This window comes from Mus pahari, chromosome 6 (genome assembly GCF_900095145.1).
Source record: "Mus pahari chromosome 6, PAHARI_EIJ_v1.1, whole genome shotgun sequence".
NCBI lineage: Eukaryota > Metazoa > Chordata > Mammalia > Rodentia > Muridae > Mus > Mus pahari.
In genome coordinates this window covers 49490751-49506279 of record NC_034595.1, presented here as the reverse complement: position 1 = coordinate 49506279, position 15529 = coordinate 49490751, and the positions used below count along the sequence as shown (strand labels likewise).

The 15529-nt window shown below is 41.8% G+C and overlaps 1 protein-coding gene across 3 annotated transcripts in view; it reads right to left on the bottom strand.

Annotated features, from left to right (window-relative positions):
- The window catches only part of Patj (PATJ crumbs cell polarity complex component), a 312739-nt gene that overhangs the window by 283706 nt on the left and 13504 nt on the right, over positions 1-15529 (bottom strand). For all 3 annotated transcript variants that reach the window (XM_021200048.2, XM_029539757.1, XM_029539756.1), the window contains exons 4-8: positions 14975-15169; positions 13358-13497; positions 11721-11916; positions 9015-9143; positions 1502-1720 (exon numbers count right to left, since the gene is read on the bottom strand). In XM_021200048.2, coding sequence (XP_021055707.1) covers positions 1502-1720; positions 9015-9143; positions 11721-11916; positions 13358-13497; positions 14975-15169 — 879 coding nt within the window. The remainder of the gene's footprint in view (positions 1-1501; positions 1721-9014; positions 9144-11720; positions 11917-13357; positions 13498-14974; positions 15170-15529) is intronic.

The window sequence follows — 15529 nt, the reverse complement described above, 5'->3', positions numbered from 1 at the left end:
CTCTAGATAGTCAATCTATGCATCCAGCTTGCCAAGTTCTTTCTGTGACAAACTGAATTTTAAGATGCTTCCCATGATTCCTGATCCCTAGACCTACCTCTGTGCTTATAAAATTACATGACAAAGGAGAGATCATCCAAGTGAGCCTGATCTAATACAGAACCCTTCTAAAAGCAGACTTCTCTCCTGCTGGTAATAGAAAGGCAAAAAAAAATAAAAAAAAATAAACTGAGGAGATCAACTTGTTTGAAGGTGTAGTGGTCATACAAGAAAGATGGGAAAAAGGGAACCATAAGGGTCCACTGAGAGATGTTCTGGCTGGAGGCCAACAAAGAAAAGGCCATCCTTCTTACAGCACAGAACTGCATTCTTCCACCACACTAAACAGGCTCATGAGCCCAGATGTCAAGAACAGAGCCCAGAAGAACCAACACCTTCACTTACCCTTACAAGAAGCTAAGCAAAAAACCCAGCCAAGCCCATGCTGAATGCTGGCCTACACAACTGCAAACTAACCAAAGGTACTACTTCAGCTGCTAAATGTGTAACTTGTAACATAACACTAGAAAGTTAATATGGCCATTTTAAAAAACCTCAGACTGTATTTCCTGAAAGAATCATAAGCCTAACAAAAAAACTTAGAAGCCAAGGAGAAGGCTAGGTATTATATATAATACTTTTTTAATTCCAATTAACAGCATCAGAAACTAAACAATAGATAGAGTGCAGTCCCATACATCACAGAGCCTCATGGCCTGTCAATGGATGAGAAGACTTCAGTGAGGTAGAGTATGTCAGGAACACAAATCAGTTATCACTAAGCTGGAGAAATGAAGCAAGTAGCTGTTTTTCTAGACAGAAACCTCCTGTCAACTGGCCCCCAGTAGGGACAAGTAGAGAACCTTTCAGAAGACCCAAGTGATGGCTCTGAAGGTAAATGCTAGCCTTACATTTGTTACTAACAGAGACTTTCTCTTCCTGCGTTTATTCATGGGGGAGAGAAGACAGCAAGGGGGATGGGAAGATGTTTCAGTCAGCAAAGCAAATGCTGTGCAAGTGTGAGGAACAAAGTCCATAGTCCTAGTGCCAGAAAGGAAAAGCCAGGCATGATGGCATAAACCAAGACCCTCAACTCTGGGGAGACAAACACAGGGTCCCAGGGGAGTGCCAGCCAGCCATTCTTGTCGAAAAGGCAGGCTCTCAAGTCTGCGAAAGAGTCTTGTCTCAAAAGTAAGGTAGAGAGCAATAGAGGAAGGCTTCAAGGTACATCACACACACACACACACACACACACACACACACACACACACACACACACCACAGCATACCAAAAAGGAGTGAAAAAAAGACAGACATGTCGAATATTCATACAGGTTCTCCTCTGCTTCCCATCTGAGCACTGAAGTGTGGCTTAGGCTAGTCTGGTCATCCAGCTGAGGAATTTATCTTGCATTGTATCACAGGTAGCATGTGACTTAAGAAGAATGGTTTCTATACGCACAGAATCAAGGGTCCTTGAGGCTACAGCAGGCAGGGCAACAGGTAAGGATGCAGGAGTAGGAGGTGTTACTGCAATTTCACCAACAGGGTCTCTGGCCACCAGCATCCTCACTGAATTCCCACAGTTCCTTAGCACTTGAGCAACTTGTTCACTGGTCATTCCTTGTACATTTGTACCACCAATCTTCAAGATGTGATCCCCTGTCTGTAGTCTTCCATCCTTTAATCCAAGAAAGAAAAACAGAATTACTCAGAGAAATCAACAACTTAGCTTAACTCCTTAATAGAAATAAATCAGACTTTCAATTCTGGCAAAATGACTGACAAAGCCAGTTGAAATGCTGGACAAACATAACATTTCTAATGATCTACTCAGCTGGCAAAAGATAAAGTAATACCTTTCAGAATACAAAATATGGAAGGGTCCAAAAACCAAATAAAGTATCAGAACTCTAAAATGGACATCTGCCCAAGGGCTTTAATTTATGTCTAATAGCTTTGATTCAGAGTATAATGAGCATGAATACAAGGAAGAGATTGAAAGCTGGAGATTTCCAGAGGACAGTCAGAATGAAAGAAAGGTTCCAGCATAAAGCGGAGAATCCCCTAAGGCCCAAATGGTAAGCGGCCGACTGGGGAACAGAAAGCAGGCAGCAGAGCCGAGCAAACAGTGCTGGCAGCTGCTGGACAGATGGACGGGAGAGTCGTTTCAATGACTGGGAAGCAAGGTGAGCAGAGGAATGGCATCAGCTGACTACTAGATGTTCTCAGATCTCTCCAGCTCCTCTGCTTGAAACGGACCGTAGGGGGACAATCCAAGCAGAGAGCAGCTGGGGGGCTCTAACAACGGCCTGGAGCTCAGTAACATGGAAAAGGTTAGCAGTTTTAAATTGGGAAGGGAGAGTTACGTGTATTTCCCAAGAACTATCAACAGGATTGATTGATAACTTCCACATGGGATGTCAAGGAAAGGGAGAAGGAAGCAGAACCCCAACATTTTGCCCAAAGCCAGCAGAGAAGAAAAGACTTATCATGAACTGAGCTACAACAGACTAAAGAGTGGCAGATGAGTGGAACAGAAATCTAGGTGAGATTTGGAGATGAACAGTCTAAGCTGCATCAACACCAAGTGGGTATATCAGGTAGATAGCAGGATCTACTGGGCTACAGCTCAGAGAGAAACCAAAAGCATGCCCGTGCATCCCAGCATTACTTGAGAGGCAGTCCCAGTCTTGATTCTGGTTGGGTTTAGGGCAGATGCATCGAAAGTGGATAATGAATACATTGTTAGCTATGATTATTCTTTTAAATGTGTAATTTCTTATTTGTACACTGCACCACAGAAAAGTTTTAAGATATAAATCATGAAAATATGTACCAGTTAAAAAAATTTTTTAGAGTCTCCTCTTTGTGAAAAATCTGAAACAGCTGATCCATCTGCATTTTACCCAAGTTTGTTTCATCAATAAATCTGAATACTATATAATTAGCTTTACTACTGTATATTAAAGATACCAAAACGTCAACAATAATGGTCTAAAAAATATACATGCCTACAAAGTACCTTATAGGTTAAATTAACTTCTGTGGCCAACTATGGTAGCATATGCCTATGATCCAATCAAAAATTAATGTGACAGCAGATGCTGGCGAGGTTGTAGAGAAAGAGGAACACTCCTCCATTGTTGGTGGGATTGCAAGCTTGTATAACCACTCTGGAAATCAGTCTGGCGGTTCCTCAGAAAATTGGACATAGTACTACTGGAGGATCCAGCAATACCTCTCCTGGGCATATATCCAGAAGATGTTCCAACTGGTAATAAGAACACATGCTCCACTATGTTCATAGCAGCCTCATTTATAATAGCCAGAAGCTGGAAAGAACCCAGATGTCCCTCAAAAGAGGAATGGATACAGAAAATGTGGTACATTTACACAATGGAGGACTACTCAGCTATTAAAAATGATGAATTCATGAAATTCCTAGGCAAATGAATGGATCTGGAGGGTATCATCCTGAGTGAGGTAACCCAATCACAAAAGAACTCACATGATATGCATTCACTGTTAAGTGGATATTAGCCCAGAAACTTAGAATACCCAAGATACAATTTGCAAAACACATGAAACTCAAGAAGTAAGACCAAAGTGTGGATACTTCGCCCCTTCTAAGAATTGGGAACAAAATACCCATGGAAGGAGTTACAGAGACCAAGTTTGGAGCTGAGACGAAAGGATGGACCATCCACAGACAGCCCCACCCGGGGATCCATCCCATCATCAGCCACCAAACGCAGACACTATTGCATACGCCAGCTAGATTTTGCTGAAAGGACCCTGATATAGCTGTCTCTTGTGAGGCTATGCCAGTGCCTGGCAAACACAGAAGTGGATGCTCATAGTTAGCTTTTGGATGGAACACAGGGTCCCCAATGGAGGAGTTAGAGAAAGTACCCAAGGAGTTGAAGGGGTCTGCAACCCTATAGGTGGAACAACAATATGAACTAACCAGTACCCCCAGAGCTCGTGTCTCTAGTTGCATATGTAGTAGAAGATGGACTAGTTGGCCATCATTGGGAAGAGAGGGCCCTTGGTCTTGCAAACTTTATATGCCCCAGTACAGGGGAACACCAGGGCCAAGAAGTGGGAGTGGGTGGGTAAGGGAGCAGGGTTGGGGGAGGGTATAGGGGACTTTTGGGATAGCATTTGAAATGTAAATGAGGAAAATACCTAATAAAAAATTGGAAGAAAAAAAAAGCAGGAAGAAAGTCTGAATCACACAGAAAGTTTGAAACCAGCCTATACTATATACTAAGACTATTTTTTTCAGAAAACCAAAAAGAAAGTCAGCACTGGTGGCAGAGGTCTTTAATCCCAGCCCTTGGGAGGTAGACTGTGGATCTCTGAATTCAAGGCCAGACTGGTCTATAGAGTGAGTCTGAGGACAGCCAGGACAACACAAGAAACCTTGTCTAGAAAAACAAAATAACAAACAAAATGAAATAATATAGAAAAAGAAGGAGCAGGAGAAAGAGAAAAGTAGGGAATTAGTTAATTCAATCTTATTCAAGAGTAATTTAAATTTAAAACAAGAAAATTCAGGTTTAAAAATTTTTCTGGCCTGGCTTGGTCATATATGCCTTTAATCCTGGCATTTAGGAGGCAGAGACAGGGGAATCTCTGAATTCAAGGTGAAGTATGGTCTACACAGAGAGGTCCAGGCCAATACTACACACACACACACACACACACACACACACACACAGAATGAGATGCTGTTTCTCAAAAATGAAAGAAAAGGCTGACTGATTTAACCAGGTTCAGAAAGCTAGTAAGTAAGCAATACCAAAGCTCAATCCAAATCTGGCTTTCTGGCCATGGTGGTCCAGGCCTGTAATCCCAGGACACAGGAGGTAGAGGAAGGAGACTATGATGTAAAGGTCAGCATGGGCTACATAGCAAGTTCTAAGTGCCTGGCATGCTTAAAAAAGAAATTCCAATCCAAATTGTTCACTGATGTACACAGCAGGTTGCTCTCTAATACACAAAGGATGCTAACACATAAGACGGTTATTATTTACCTATTTGCCAAAAACCTGTCTATCACTATCAAAAGCCTTTAACAGGTTGAACGTGAAAAAAGATTTGCAAGTTGGAGTGCAAATAGCTTGAGCATAAAGCAGTGTGTGCTGGGAGAATCTGTTCTGGGCTTTATAATCAGGCTTCCAGGTGGCATCATTTAGAAGCTATGCAAGAAATACTGAATGAACATGTTTTAAAAGACTCAAGGCAGAAAGGTCAGTTTGCTGCCCCTACTATTTTTCAAATCTTCAGAATCCTGAATGAAAAAAGGATTCAGATCAAAACACAGAAAACAAAAGTTGTATGCTGGGCAATGAAGCTACAGAAGGTACGACAAATGGAAGAGGAAGCCCTAAGCAGTTCAAGCCATAAACATCTGAAAACAATGAAAGAACCGAAACAAATACAAGGCAAAAACCATTGGCAGAGAGGAATAAAGGCTAGCTGCCTTTCTACTTAATAATGGTGATTTGATATTCTGTTTCTATCCATGCAGTAGCCCAGGTAAAATAAACATCTAATTGAAAGAGATTCAGGGGCCTACAAGTTGTTTCTGCAATCGTTGGCAACAACTTGATTACTGGGCTTGAAACCTGGAGCCCATATATTAGGCCGATGTACGCTTAATTCCAGCATCCCTACAGGGAAAGCTCAGTCACACAGGTGCACACGCACACACACAGAAACACACACAAGCAAAACTTTCAAAGTAATAAGCAATATGTAAAAGAATAGGAGCTTCCTGGGCACTGATGAAAAAAACCGCTGCCTGGGAGCTAGTCCATCAGGACAGAAGTGAGGCCTGGCCAAAGTCACAGAGAATGTTAGCTAGGCTAATGAAGAACACTTCACCATCAAGTATATATTTAGTCACTTCTTAGAAACTATTTTTTTCCTCATTTTACCTCAACTCTTAATTTAAAATCGTGTAGATAATTTGCATCTGTCAGTGAGAGTCAAACATTTTCTTCTTACAGAAAAGCAGGTGTTCGAAGGAATTAATAAATGCAAAAATATCCATCAGATGGATAGGAAAGATGCCAAAATGGCAGCTGCCTTGTCTAGTCCAGCAGCCCCAAACTGGTACTTCACTGGAATTTTCTCATCACCACTCTCTCTCCAAGCTGTATCTAGAGACACTCTTGGTCTTAAAGTCACAAAGGAGCGAAAACAGATATGGCATTGTGCAACAGGAACACACAGCATGCTGCCCTGTAGCCAACACAGCCTTGAAGTTGTAATCCTCCTGCATCAGCCACTGAGTAGCTGAACTTCAAAAGTAAAAACAAAACAAATAACTTCTGAAAACACTTTAATGCACCTGGACAAGAAAAAGCTCTGGATTCAGATAACCCCAAGCTGGTCAGATGTTCATTGTACATAAATCTTAGATCCATCTTAAGCTAATGTGAGAATAAATTTCTCTTATGTGGAATTCTGAACACTAAACTCAGTATCATACAAAAGGCTTAGCTCTCCAGCAAGGACTGCTCTCTGTACCTACAGTCTCTTTGTAAACAATATGGCCTTCTGGGATGACACTTCCCTCTAAGGAAATGGTCTGATACATGCTGGACACTGTATGCCTACCTGATCAGCATTCAGTAAAGTCATGCACGGGCTCTGAGATGCTATCAGCTTCCACAGGATACAATTAAAATGTGCTATCCTCAAGGTGGTCTCAGATCTATTTCAGAAGCATGAAACTAAACAAGCAGCTGACCAGCAGTAGTGTAGATCTATGATTCAAGGCTTTTGCTGTCTGGTTTCATCGTACTCTTTTTTTAGGATTTATTTCATTTGTGTATAAGAGAGAGTATATGCAAGTATATGTATGTAGGTGCCCAAGAAGCTAGAAGGTGCCCTTGGAGCTAGAATTACAGACATTTGTGAGCCATCCAATGTGGGTGCTGGGAACCAAACTCTGGTCCTCGTGATTAAGCAGTAAGTGCTATGAAATCTCTCTAGTACACTCCCATCCCACCCAGGTCTTAAGCTACCATGCTACCCTTTTCCCTTTCGGAGAGGATCTCTGGAAGCTTCATCTCCATTGACAATTTGACTAAATTTGGAACTATCTAGGAGACAGCTCTGGGAAAGTAGCTGATGCGCCAGCTTAGGATGCAGGAGTACTGAGACAAAGTGCTCAAGCCTAGAGAACAGGACTGGGTGCTAGCCGGCGGTTACAGGTGGAGGATTTAGAGGACTGTATGTGATATCAGCAGGAAGGAAGCAGAGTGTTTGCCACTCCCCAGCTGTTCAGCCTTGCACAATTCCCTAAAAGTTTCCATACCTATAATTTAGAAATAAAACTTAAGACTGTTTTGAGAATTACATTAAAATGATGTGTATTAGGCAGATGACAATATTTGGCACAAGCTCCTGCTTCTCCATTACAAATCTGTGATGGGCAGGCCTCCTGCCCCTCCTTAGTGATCTGCAGCATGACGCTCCCTTCCAGGAACGGGTGAGAATCAGACTTGGGCTTTTCCCAACAGTGCCTCACTGGGATTAATCTGGGAAAGCCTGAACATCACAGTGTCCTTGTGAAAACTCATAATGCACATTAGGTTATTAAAAAGCTCCGAAAATTCTTACAGTAAAGGAACTTATTTGATTTCATTTCAATTTATTTGGACCTTTGTTTTTCAAAATAACTGCTGCACTTTGCACTTTGCAAATGTCATTTTATTCAGCAAAGAAGCCTGTTAAAATAGCTAGGGCACAGAGGGCAGGGCAGAGAGAAACAGAATAATATTCTACAATGTCTCACTCCTTTCTAGATTACAAAAAAATAAATATTTTTTAAGATTTATTTTACTTGGGAGCTGGAAAATGGCTCATCAGTTAAGAATGTTTGCTGCACATTCAAGAGGGCTGGGGTTCAGACCCCAGCACCCATGGAACAAGCCCACTTACTCCAGCTCCTGGGACCCCACACCCTCTTCTGGCTTCCATGCTAACACTCAGACACACACGTATTTATTTAATATTTTTGTGTCCATGACTATTTTGCTTACCACATGCACACCTGGCACCTCCAGAGGCCAGAAGAGGATGTTGGATTCCTAGTGTCTTATCAAGTGAGTCATCTCTACAGCAGCTACTACAGGTATGTTTTAAAGACACACAGCAGGATCATTCTCATTCTAGTCACACATGTTGTGTGCCGTATATGTATACATGTGCAGGTGCACACCCATCTCTGCCTGTGTAGGGAGCAGAAGAGGATACTGGGTGCCCTGTTCCATCACCCTTTACCTTCTTACCTGGGGCAGTCTCTCACTGAGCCTGGAGATAGGTGGCAGCCCCAGCATACTGTCCAGCATACTGTCCAGCATACTGTCCAGCTCCCCTCCCCATAGCAGTTTCAGGTAAATGAAGCCACAGCTGCCTGCTTTTTACACAGGGGCTGGGGATTTGACTTACACCAGAAAATAAGTAAGTGAAATCTTGTATATACAATGTTGGGATGATCGGAGTGTTTGCTTTATTATTATGGAGGAGGGAAGTGTGTCACAGTGGGGTCAGTTCTCTCCTTCAACCAGTACATCAGTCCAAGATCAAGTTCAGGCTCCCAGGCTTTACAGCACCTTTACCTGCTGAGTCATGTCACCTATGCCAAGACAGGTGCATATGCTCGCTGAATCTTCTAAGTCTATCACTGAGCCCTTGAAGAACACAGATGTTCAAAGTGCAAATATTCATTAACAATTCTTTACAATTAAAATATTTTCTTCTTATGTAACCAAACCGCTGTTAATTAGAGGTCAGAAAAAAAAACTGTTTAAATAAAGGAAATCTATGGTATAGAGTATTCATAAACTCTAATTATTGAGCCATGTATTCTAGCAACTCATGATATAAAATTAATTTCAAATCATACAAGTCAAATTTCATAAAAGCAAAATGATAAAACAAAGTCAACTTACTCGGTCTGCCAGTCCTCCAGGAACAATAGTCCTCACAACCACGCCGCTGGATTTCCCTCCAACTATCCCAAAACCTAATCCAGAGCCATCATTAATGAGTTCAACCTCTTCTGTGTGGCCCCAACACACCTACAAATGAATGGCAAGTTAGAGCCAGAGCTGGCAAACCCCACATTCTTAGGTATCCTATATGGTAATATGTAACAGATGAAACTGAAAATTCATACAATTAATCAAGACAACTATCTATGGAGAATAAGCTATAGAAACATAGTGAGCAGATAGAAGAAAGATGATAGATGGATAGACTGACAGAGCAAGGTAGAAAACCCTTAAGGGTATTGTAACTCAAAAGAGAAAATGAGCCAAATAATTCAAATGCAAGGTGGACTATCAGATCACAAGACACTGCAACCTGAAAAGGACAGGAAACAACCTAGCACAGGACACAACAACACAGGGTACAGCAGGAGTCAGTGAACACATAATTGCTGAAAGAGGGGCCCAGTGTTACAAAGGTTCCAGGAAGGTAGGAGAGAAAACAGTTTATAACATGCAAACTCCAATGAGAATCATGAAAGGCTTAATGAAAGAAGAAATTTAAAGCACCAGTGGCACACACCTATTATTCCAGTACCCAGGAGGTGATGGCAGGTACATCAGGAATTCAGAGCCTGCCTCTACTACATAGTGAGTTCAAGGAAAACCTAGACTACAGGGAACCCTGCGAATGAGTAAATCAATGTTGGACAAGGAGAGAAAGCATCTACGCCAGAGGGAATTGTAAGAGCATAGCTCGGCCAGACAACGGAACGAGGCAGACTGGAGAGAATAACAAGGCTAAAGCAATAACTTAGGAAAATTACTGTCAGAACTGTGAAGAATCAAAGGTTAACAATAGGACTAAAGAGTGCGGGGGGGGGGGGGTAGGAAACACGTCTGACAAGGGCAGAACTATGTCAAGGACCCATGCCACAGCTCATGAAGTGGCAAAGCCTTCACCAGGCTCAGAAAAATGGCAGACTTCCCACGGTCCAAGTGCAGACATTAATAGTGTGTGCAGAAATGTCTACCGTAGCTTTCTCCAAAGTTCCTCCACAGATACTGCTCCTACAGCTTAGCTAAACCTTCCTCCTTCTTGGTTCAGCTGTATGCAATAGCCCCGCCTCCTGGTTCAGCTGTATGCAACAGCCCCGCCTCCTGGTTCAGCTGTATACAATAGCCCCGCCTCCTGGTTCAGCTGTATGCAACAGCCCCGCCTCCTGGTTCAGCTGTATAAACTAAACATGCTTAGCTTCCAGGGCCCAGTCCAGCCACTCTCAGATCCCTGTGTACATTCAGAGAGCAGCAGCTTTGTTACCCTTGTCACAAATGAAAAATTAAACAAATGAGGAAGCACTTGATGTTACAAGAAAATCAGACTTATGCCAAGGCCTGGAGACACACATGCAATCCAGTATTTGCAAGGCAGAAGCAGGAGGCCTGATCTCCAAGGAGTTACAGCCCAGCCAGAGCCACACAGTGGGATCTTACCTTGAAACAAACCAACTAACAAACTACAACAACAATAAAACAGAAGACACACAACAAAGTCTGCAAAATGTTGTCTGGGGGATCTGCCTCAGTGGGTAAAGTGCACACCACACAAGCAGGACGACCTGAGTTCAAACCCCACACAGAAGTAAAAGCTGGTGTGTGGCCCACATGTGTGTGCCCAGAGCTCCCAGTCCTTCCAGTCCAGCTGGAACTCTAACCTCTAAGTCAATGAAACCCTAACAGAGGATGAGTAACAGGAAACCCTGCCATCAACCTCCAAGCACCACACGCCCAGGAACACGCACACGCACGTGCACACACACATACAATTTTTAAGTTTTCAATTCATAAAATGTAACAAGCTTAAAAACTAAAAGAGACACTGATTATTTTGAAGTCAAGAGAACAACAAGGACAGGAAGCTGGGCTCCACAGGTGCCTGTCTGCACAGCTGACAAACTGAGTTCCATTTCCCAGACCCACACGGTGGAAGGAAGAGCCAACTCCAACTAGCTGCTTTCTGCCCTTTGTGTGCACACTGTGGCACACTTGCCCTGCTCACACACAGAAAACAAAACAGAAATGTTTAAGAGTGGCATCTGATTTTCTTTTTAAGCTTATGTGAAAAATTATGGCAATAATTACATAAAAGCAATAATCTAGTCATAAAATCCTATTATAATTCATAAATATGAGGTATTTAAAATAATATCCACATCTTCCTTAAGACAGTTAACAGTAAACTTCTAATGAAACCTCTGAAACTTAGGCATACTGGCACACACCCATAATCCTACACTCAAGAGGCTGAAACAAGAAAAACTGTGATTGGACTACATAACAGGTGTCCCCTTTCCCCCCTCACATACACACATTAACTAGCTATGTTGATCAAAGAACACAAGACATCTTAGCATCAAATAAGTTACAAATAATATCCAATTTGGCCTTTACATTAAATAATAATCTTCAATAAGGAAACCAACCAGACATTAAAAAGACAAAAACAAAACTGACTCCCTTAACAAACATCTTGTAATGTTGCCATTTGGGGTTATGATCATCTTTCTTGACCTACAATAATGAAAAGGACTTCCAAATGAATACCAACTATTCTTATCATACATAACCTAATTTAGAATGTAATGTAGCGCCAAGCTTTTGACCCACCGTTTCTGGCAGAGTTGTATCAGCTGAGCTGGTGGATGCTCGGCCCTGTGTGTGGCCCACTTCCCTGGCCACAACAAGCCGCAGAGATCCAGTGGCTTGTTGTAGTAATGCAATCGCCTGCTGATGGGAAATATTCTGATCCAATGGGGTGTCATTAATGGCCAAAATCTGGTCATTTTCCTTCAATCTGTGATCTCTAGCAATACAAGAAAAGAAGAACTTAATACTGTGCACACAGGTCTGGCTGTGTGTCTTTCTATGCATCAGGTGCTCTCCTAGCAGATTCTCTTCCACCATCCTTCCTTATGTTAGCATGACAATTTTACACATGACACTAAAACGTGTAGTTAAATAAAGTCACTTGAGCAAGACAAGACTACACAACGGAAGAGAAAAAGCAACATCCAGCCTCAGACTACAAGACTTTTTGACCAATGAGCCTGTAACAACAGACTTTTTGACCAGATAACTTGTCTCTGAGGTGTTGGTATTACTTCTGTTGTATGTATTCAATTTCAGTTTCATGTACAAGAAAGAGTTTGGATGACAAGATGTCAACAGAGGCATTTAGAAAGGTCTCTGCTATGGTTTCAATGTTTGCCCCCGATCTCCCATAGAAATGTAATTTCCACTATAAAGATTCCAGAGGTGGGACTTTTAAGGCTGTAAGGGTTAACCACTCATGGATAAGATTGGTGTATTCACAAAAGGGTGGGTGTAGTCCTTTGTTGCCCTGCTTCATCCTGCCTTCCACCATGTGATGAAAGAGCCAAAAAGCTCAAGCAGCTAGAAACCTTGATGTGGACAACTCAGCTTCCAGAGCTGTAAGCCCTGGTATCACAAGTTAAAATCTGTTCTGAAACAAGTTCAGGTACTCTGTTATAGCAAATGAACTAAAGCCGAGCCTCACAATCATCTTTTAAAGGAACTGAGAAGTAAGAGCTGAATGTAGGGACAATATATTATTATCAGCACTTCCCACAAGGGTTCAGAAAACCTTATAGACAGATGCTTGTTTTAAAATGTTAGCTGTTTCCTGGTTTTAAAAAGTTAGCTGTTGCCAGAAGATGGAAGGAGCTAGGAGGGGCTATTAACATACACACAGGATGGGAACTTCTTTTCTAGTTGATGAAACTTTCTAAAGTTTCTACTGTCTCTAGGATAGTGGGAATGATTGCAAAACGCTAAGTATATTAAATACCACTTCAAAATGATCAAGTTTATACTATTTGGATTATATCCCAATAAATCTATTATTTTAAATGCCGAGTTAGAGAGACTAGAAGTAATCATCTATAAACAGAAAACAAATTTGGAAAGAACAAAAACAAAACAGTAGTGACAATTTTCTAATCATATCCTACCACCACTGCAATCCAACAGGAACATCTGAACAGTGAACTCAGGAAATGAGTCCTAAACCATAGACGAGAAACAGAGGGACAAAGACTTTGCGCTGAGCCATTCCAGTCAGCAGCGGGAGCAGCACGGAGAGGGCAGGGTCAGGAAGCTCTCAAGAGCCAACCAGTACCAACGCTAATGTTACTGTTTTCATTGTTTCTTTCTTACTCTTTCCAGTATCCCTTCAGAGCTGTCACAAAAACAGGAATGAAATCCAGAATGAGCTTCCTCCTTACCTGTCTGCTACACTCCCGGGATGGACTTCCTTCACAAAGATATCAATTAATCCCAGGCTTTGGCTTCTCAGAGCCACCACACTGAATCCAAGGCCTCCAGTTGAAGGACGTTCAATATCTATATACTCAACGTGCCGGCCCTAAAGAAAGGGGGGAAGGGTGGGAAACCAGAAACCAATGATGTGTATTTAAATATCACCTTTCCACAGAACTGAAGCTGCTCAGCGCCCAGCTCCTTCTGAGTCATCACTGTCAGTCCAAGCATGCTCAGCAGCCTGCTAATATGCAGGTCCTGGGAACCATTTACCTTGATTGCTTTCAGCCCATGCACACAGAGAACAGCCTTGAGAAGCGTTTACAATTCATCCCGTATTAGGAGATAGATTCTGGGCTGGACAAAAACCAAACAAACACCCTTTCCCACAGTAAACTCTCAGTTACTATGTACATAAATTTCTTTAACTTCTCTTAATATAAAACACATTTCTAAACAGGACAGTAAGTCAGCTAGGCCAGAATCACACTTGTGCTCGGCCCAGTCAGAACCCACAGTACTGTTTTAAATTCTACTGCAATGAACTGATACTCCATTCACTCGGTCATTTCAACAGTTACGGAGTCCGAGGATGCAGGCTATTTTACAGCTTTAGTTAACAACATGGACACTATGAGTGCATCCTAAACATGATCAAATCACAAGGGGAGCTTACAGTGTTTTTCACTACCACAACTTGAAACAAATTCTTTTACAATCTCAAACCCAATTTTAGGCGTTTCTTTGTTTTCCTCTCTGGGTTTTTTTAGACAAAGCTCTCTATGTACACCTTTATGTTCAGGAACTCACTATGTATGCCATATGGTCTCGGACTCACAGAGATCCTCTGCCTCTGCTAGAATGAATAGATGTGAGCCTCCAAACCTGACTTTTTTTTTTTTTTGACTTTATTTTTAATTATGGGTATGGGTATTAGTCTGTGGGTGGATATGTGCACATGAACTGCCTACTGAGGCCAGAAAAGGGTTTGGATCCCTACTGTTAGAGCATTTGTGAGCTACCCAATGTGAGTGTTAGGAACCAAACTCTATCTTTGGCAAGAAATTCTAAATTTTCCTTAAATTCAAAACCTTCAATTGTCTATCATTTACTTTTCGGCAGGTATTAGGGGATACAGTTAAGTTATCCATTCTAATGTTTTTCTAGATTTTCTAAATTAATTATAATTCACAAATTCTGTTTTGATAGAAAATTAAAACAAATTTTCTTATGGAGTTCAGTTTTTGTTTGTTTTCTTTTGTTTTTCTTTTCTTTTCAGACAGGGTTCTACTATGCAGCTCACTCAAGCTGGCCTCAAATTGGAGATTTCCCCCTCCCTTGGCCTGCTGAGTGTTAGGCTGCAGGCTTTGACAGCATACCCTACTCTCCTGTATTTTAATTACAGGTTCCAACACACGGGTTAGAAGTAGTGTCAATTCCTCTTAACAAGATAAAAATACAAGCAAAAAAATACATAATGATATATTCTAAGGCAAAAATGATTAAGTATAAGTCTTCCTTTTAAACTGGAACAGAAAAAAAATTAATAAAGCTAAATACTCTGTGATAAGATATAGCCTTACCTGAGCCATCTGCTGAATGACTGAGTTAAAGGCTTCACTTCCTGACATTTGAGTCCAGGGCAACAATTCAGATGCAGACACGTTACTACAAGGCCTGTGGGCATTCCCATTTGTAATGGAACCATCCGTGAACACTAGCAAGCCCTTTCGAGAAAAGTCAAAGTTGGCTGAACAACCTGAGGGGATATGGCTAAGCTGTTGGAGAGAATGACAAGAAAATCATCAGCAGAAATCTATAAAAGAAACCATTTCGATCACGTTACGTGTGTGATTTATGTACATATTAAAGAAGTAAGAGGCTAGGCATGGTGGTACATGACTTTAAGACCAGTACTCAGAAACAGAAGCAGGAAGGCCAACCTAGTCTACATTTAGCAAGATCAAGGCCAACCAGGACTGCAGAGTGAAACTCTGTCTCATAAAGGAAGGAAGGATGGAAAGAAGGAAGGAGGGAGGAAAGGGAGAAATAAAAACAAAAACAAAAACATTAGAGGTAGGTGTGAGAGTGTGTGTGCGTGTGTGTGCGCGCGCGTGCATGTGTATGTGCGTGTGTGT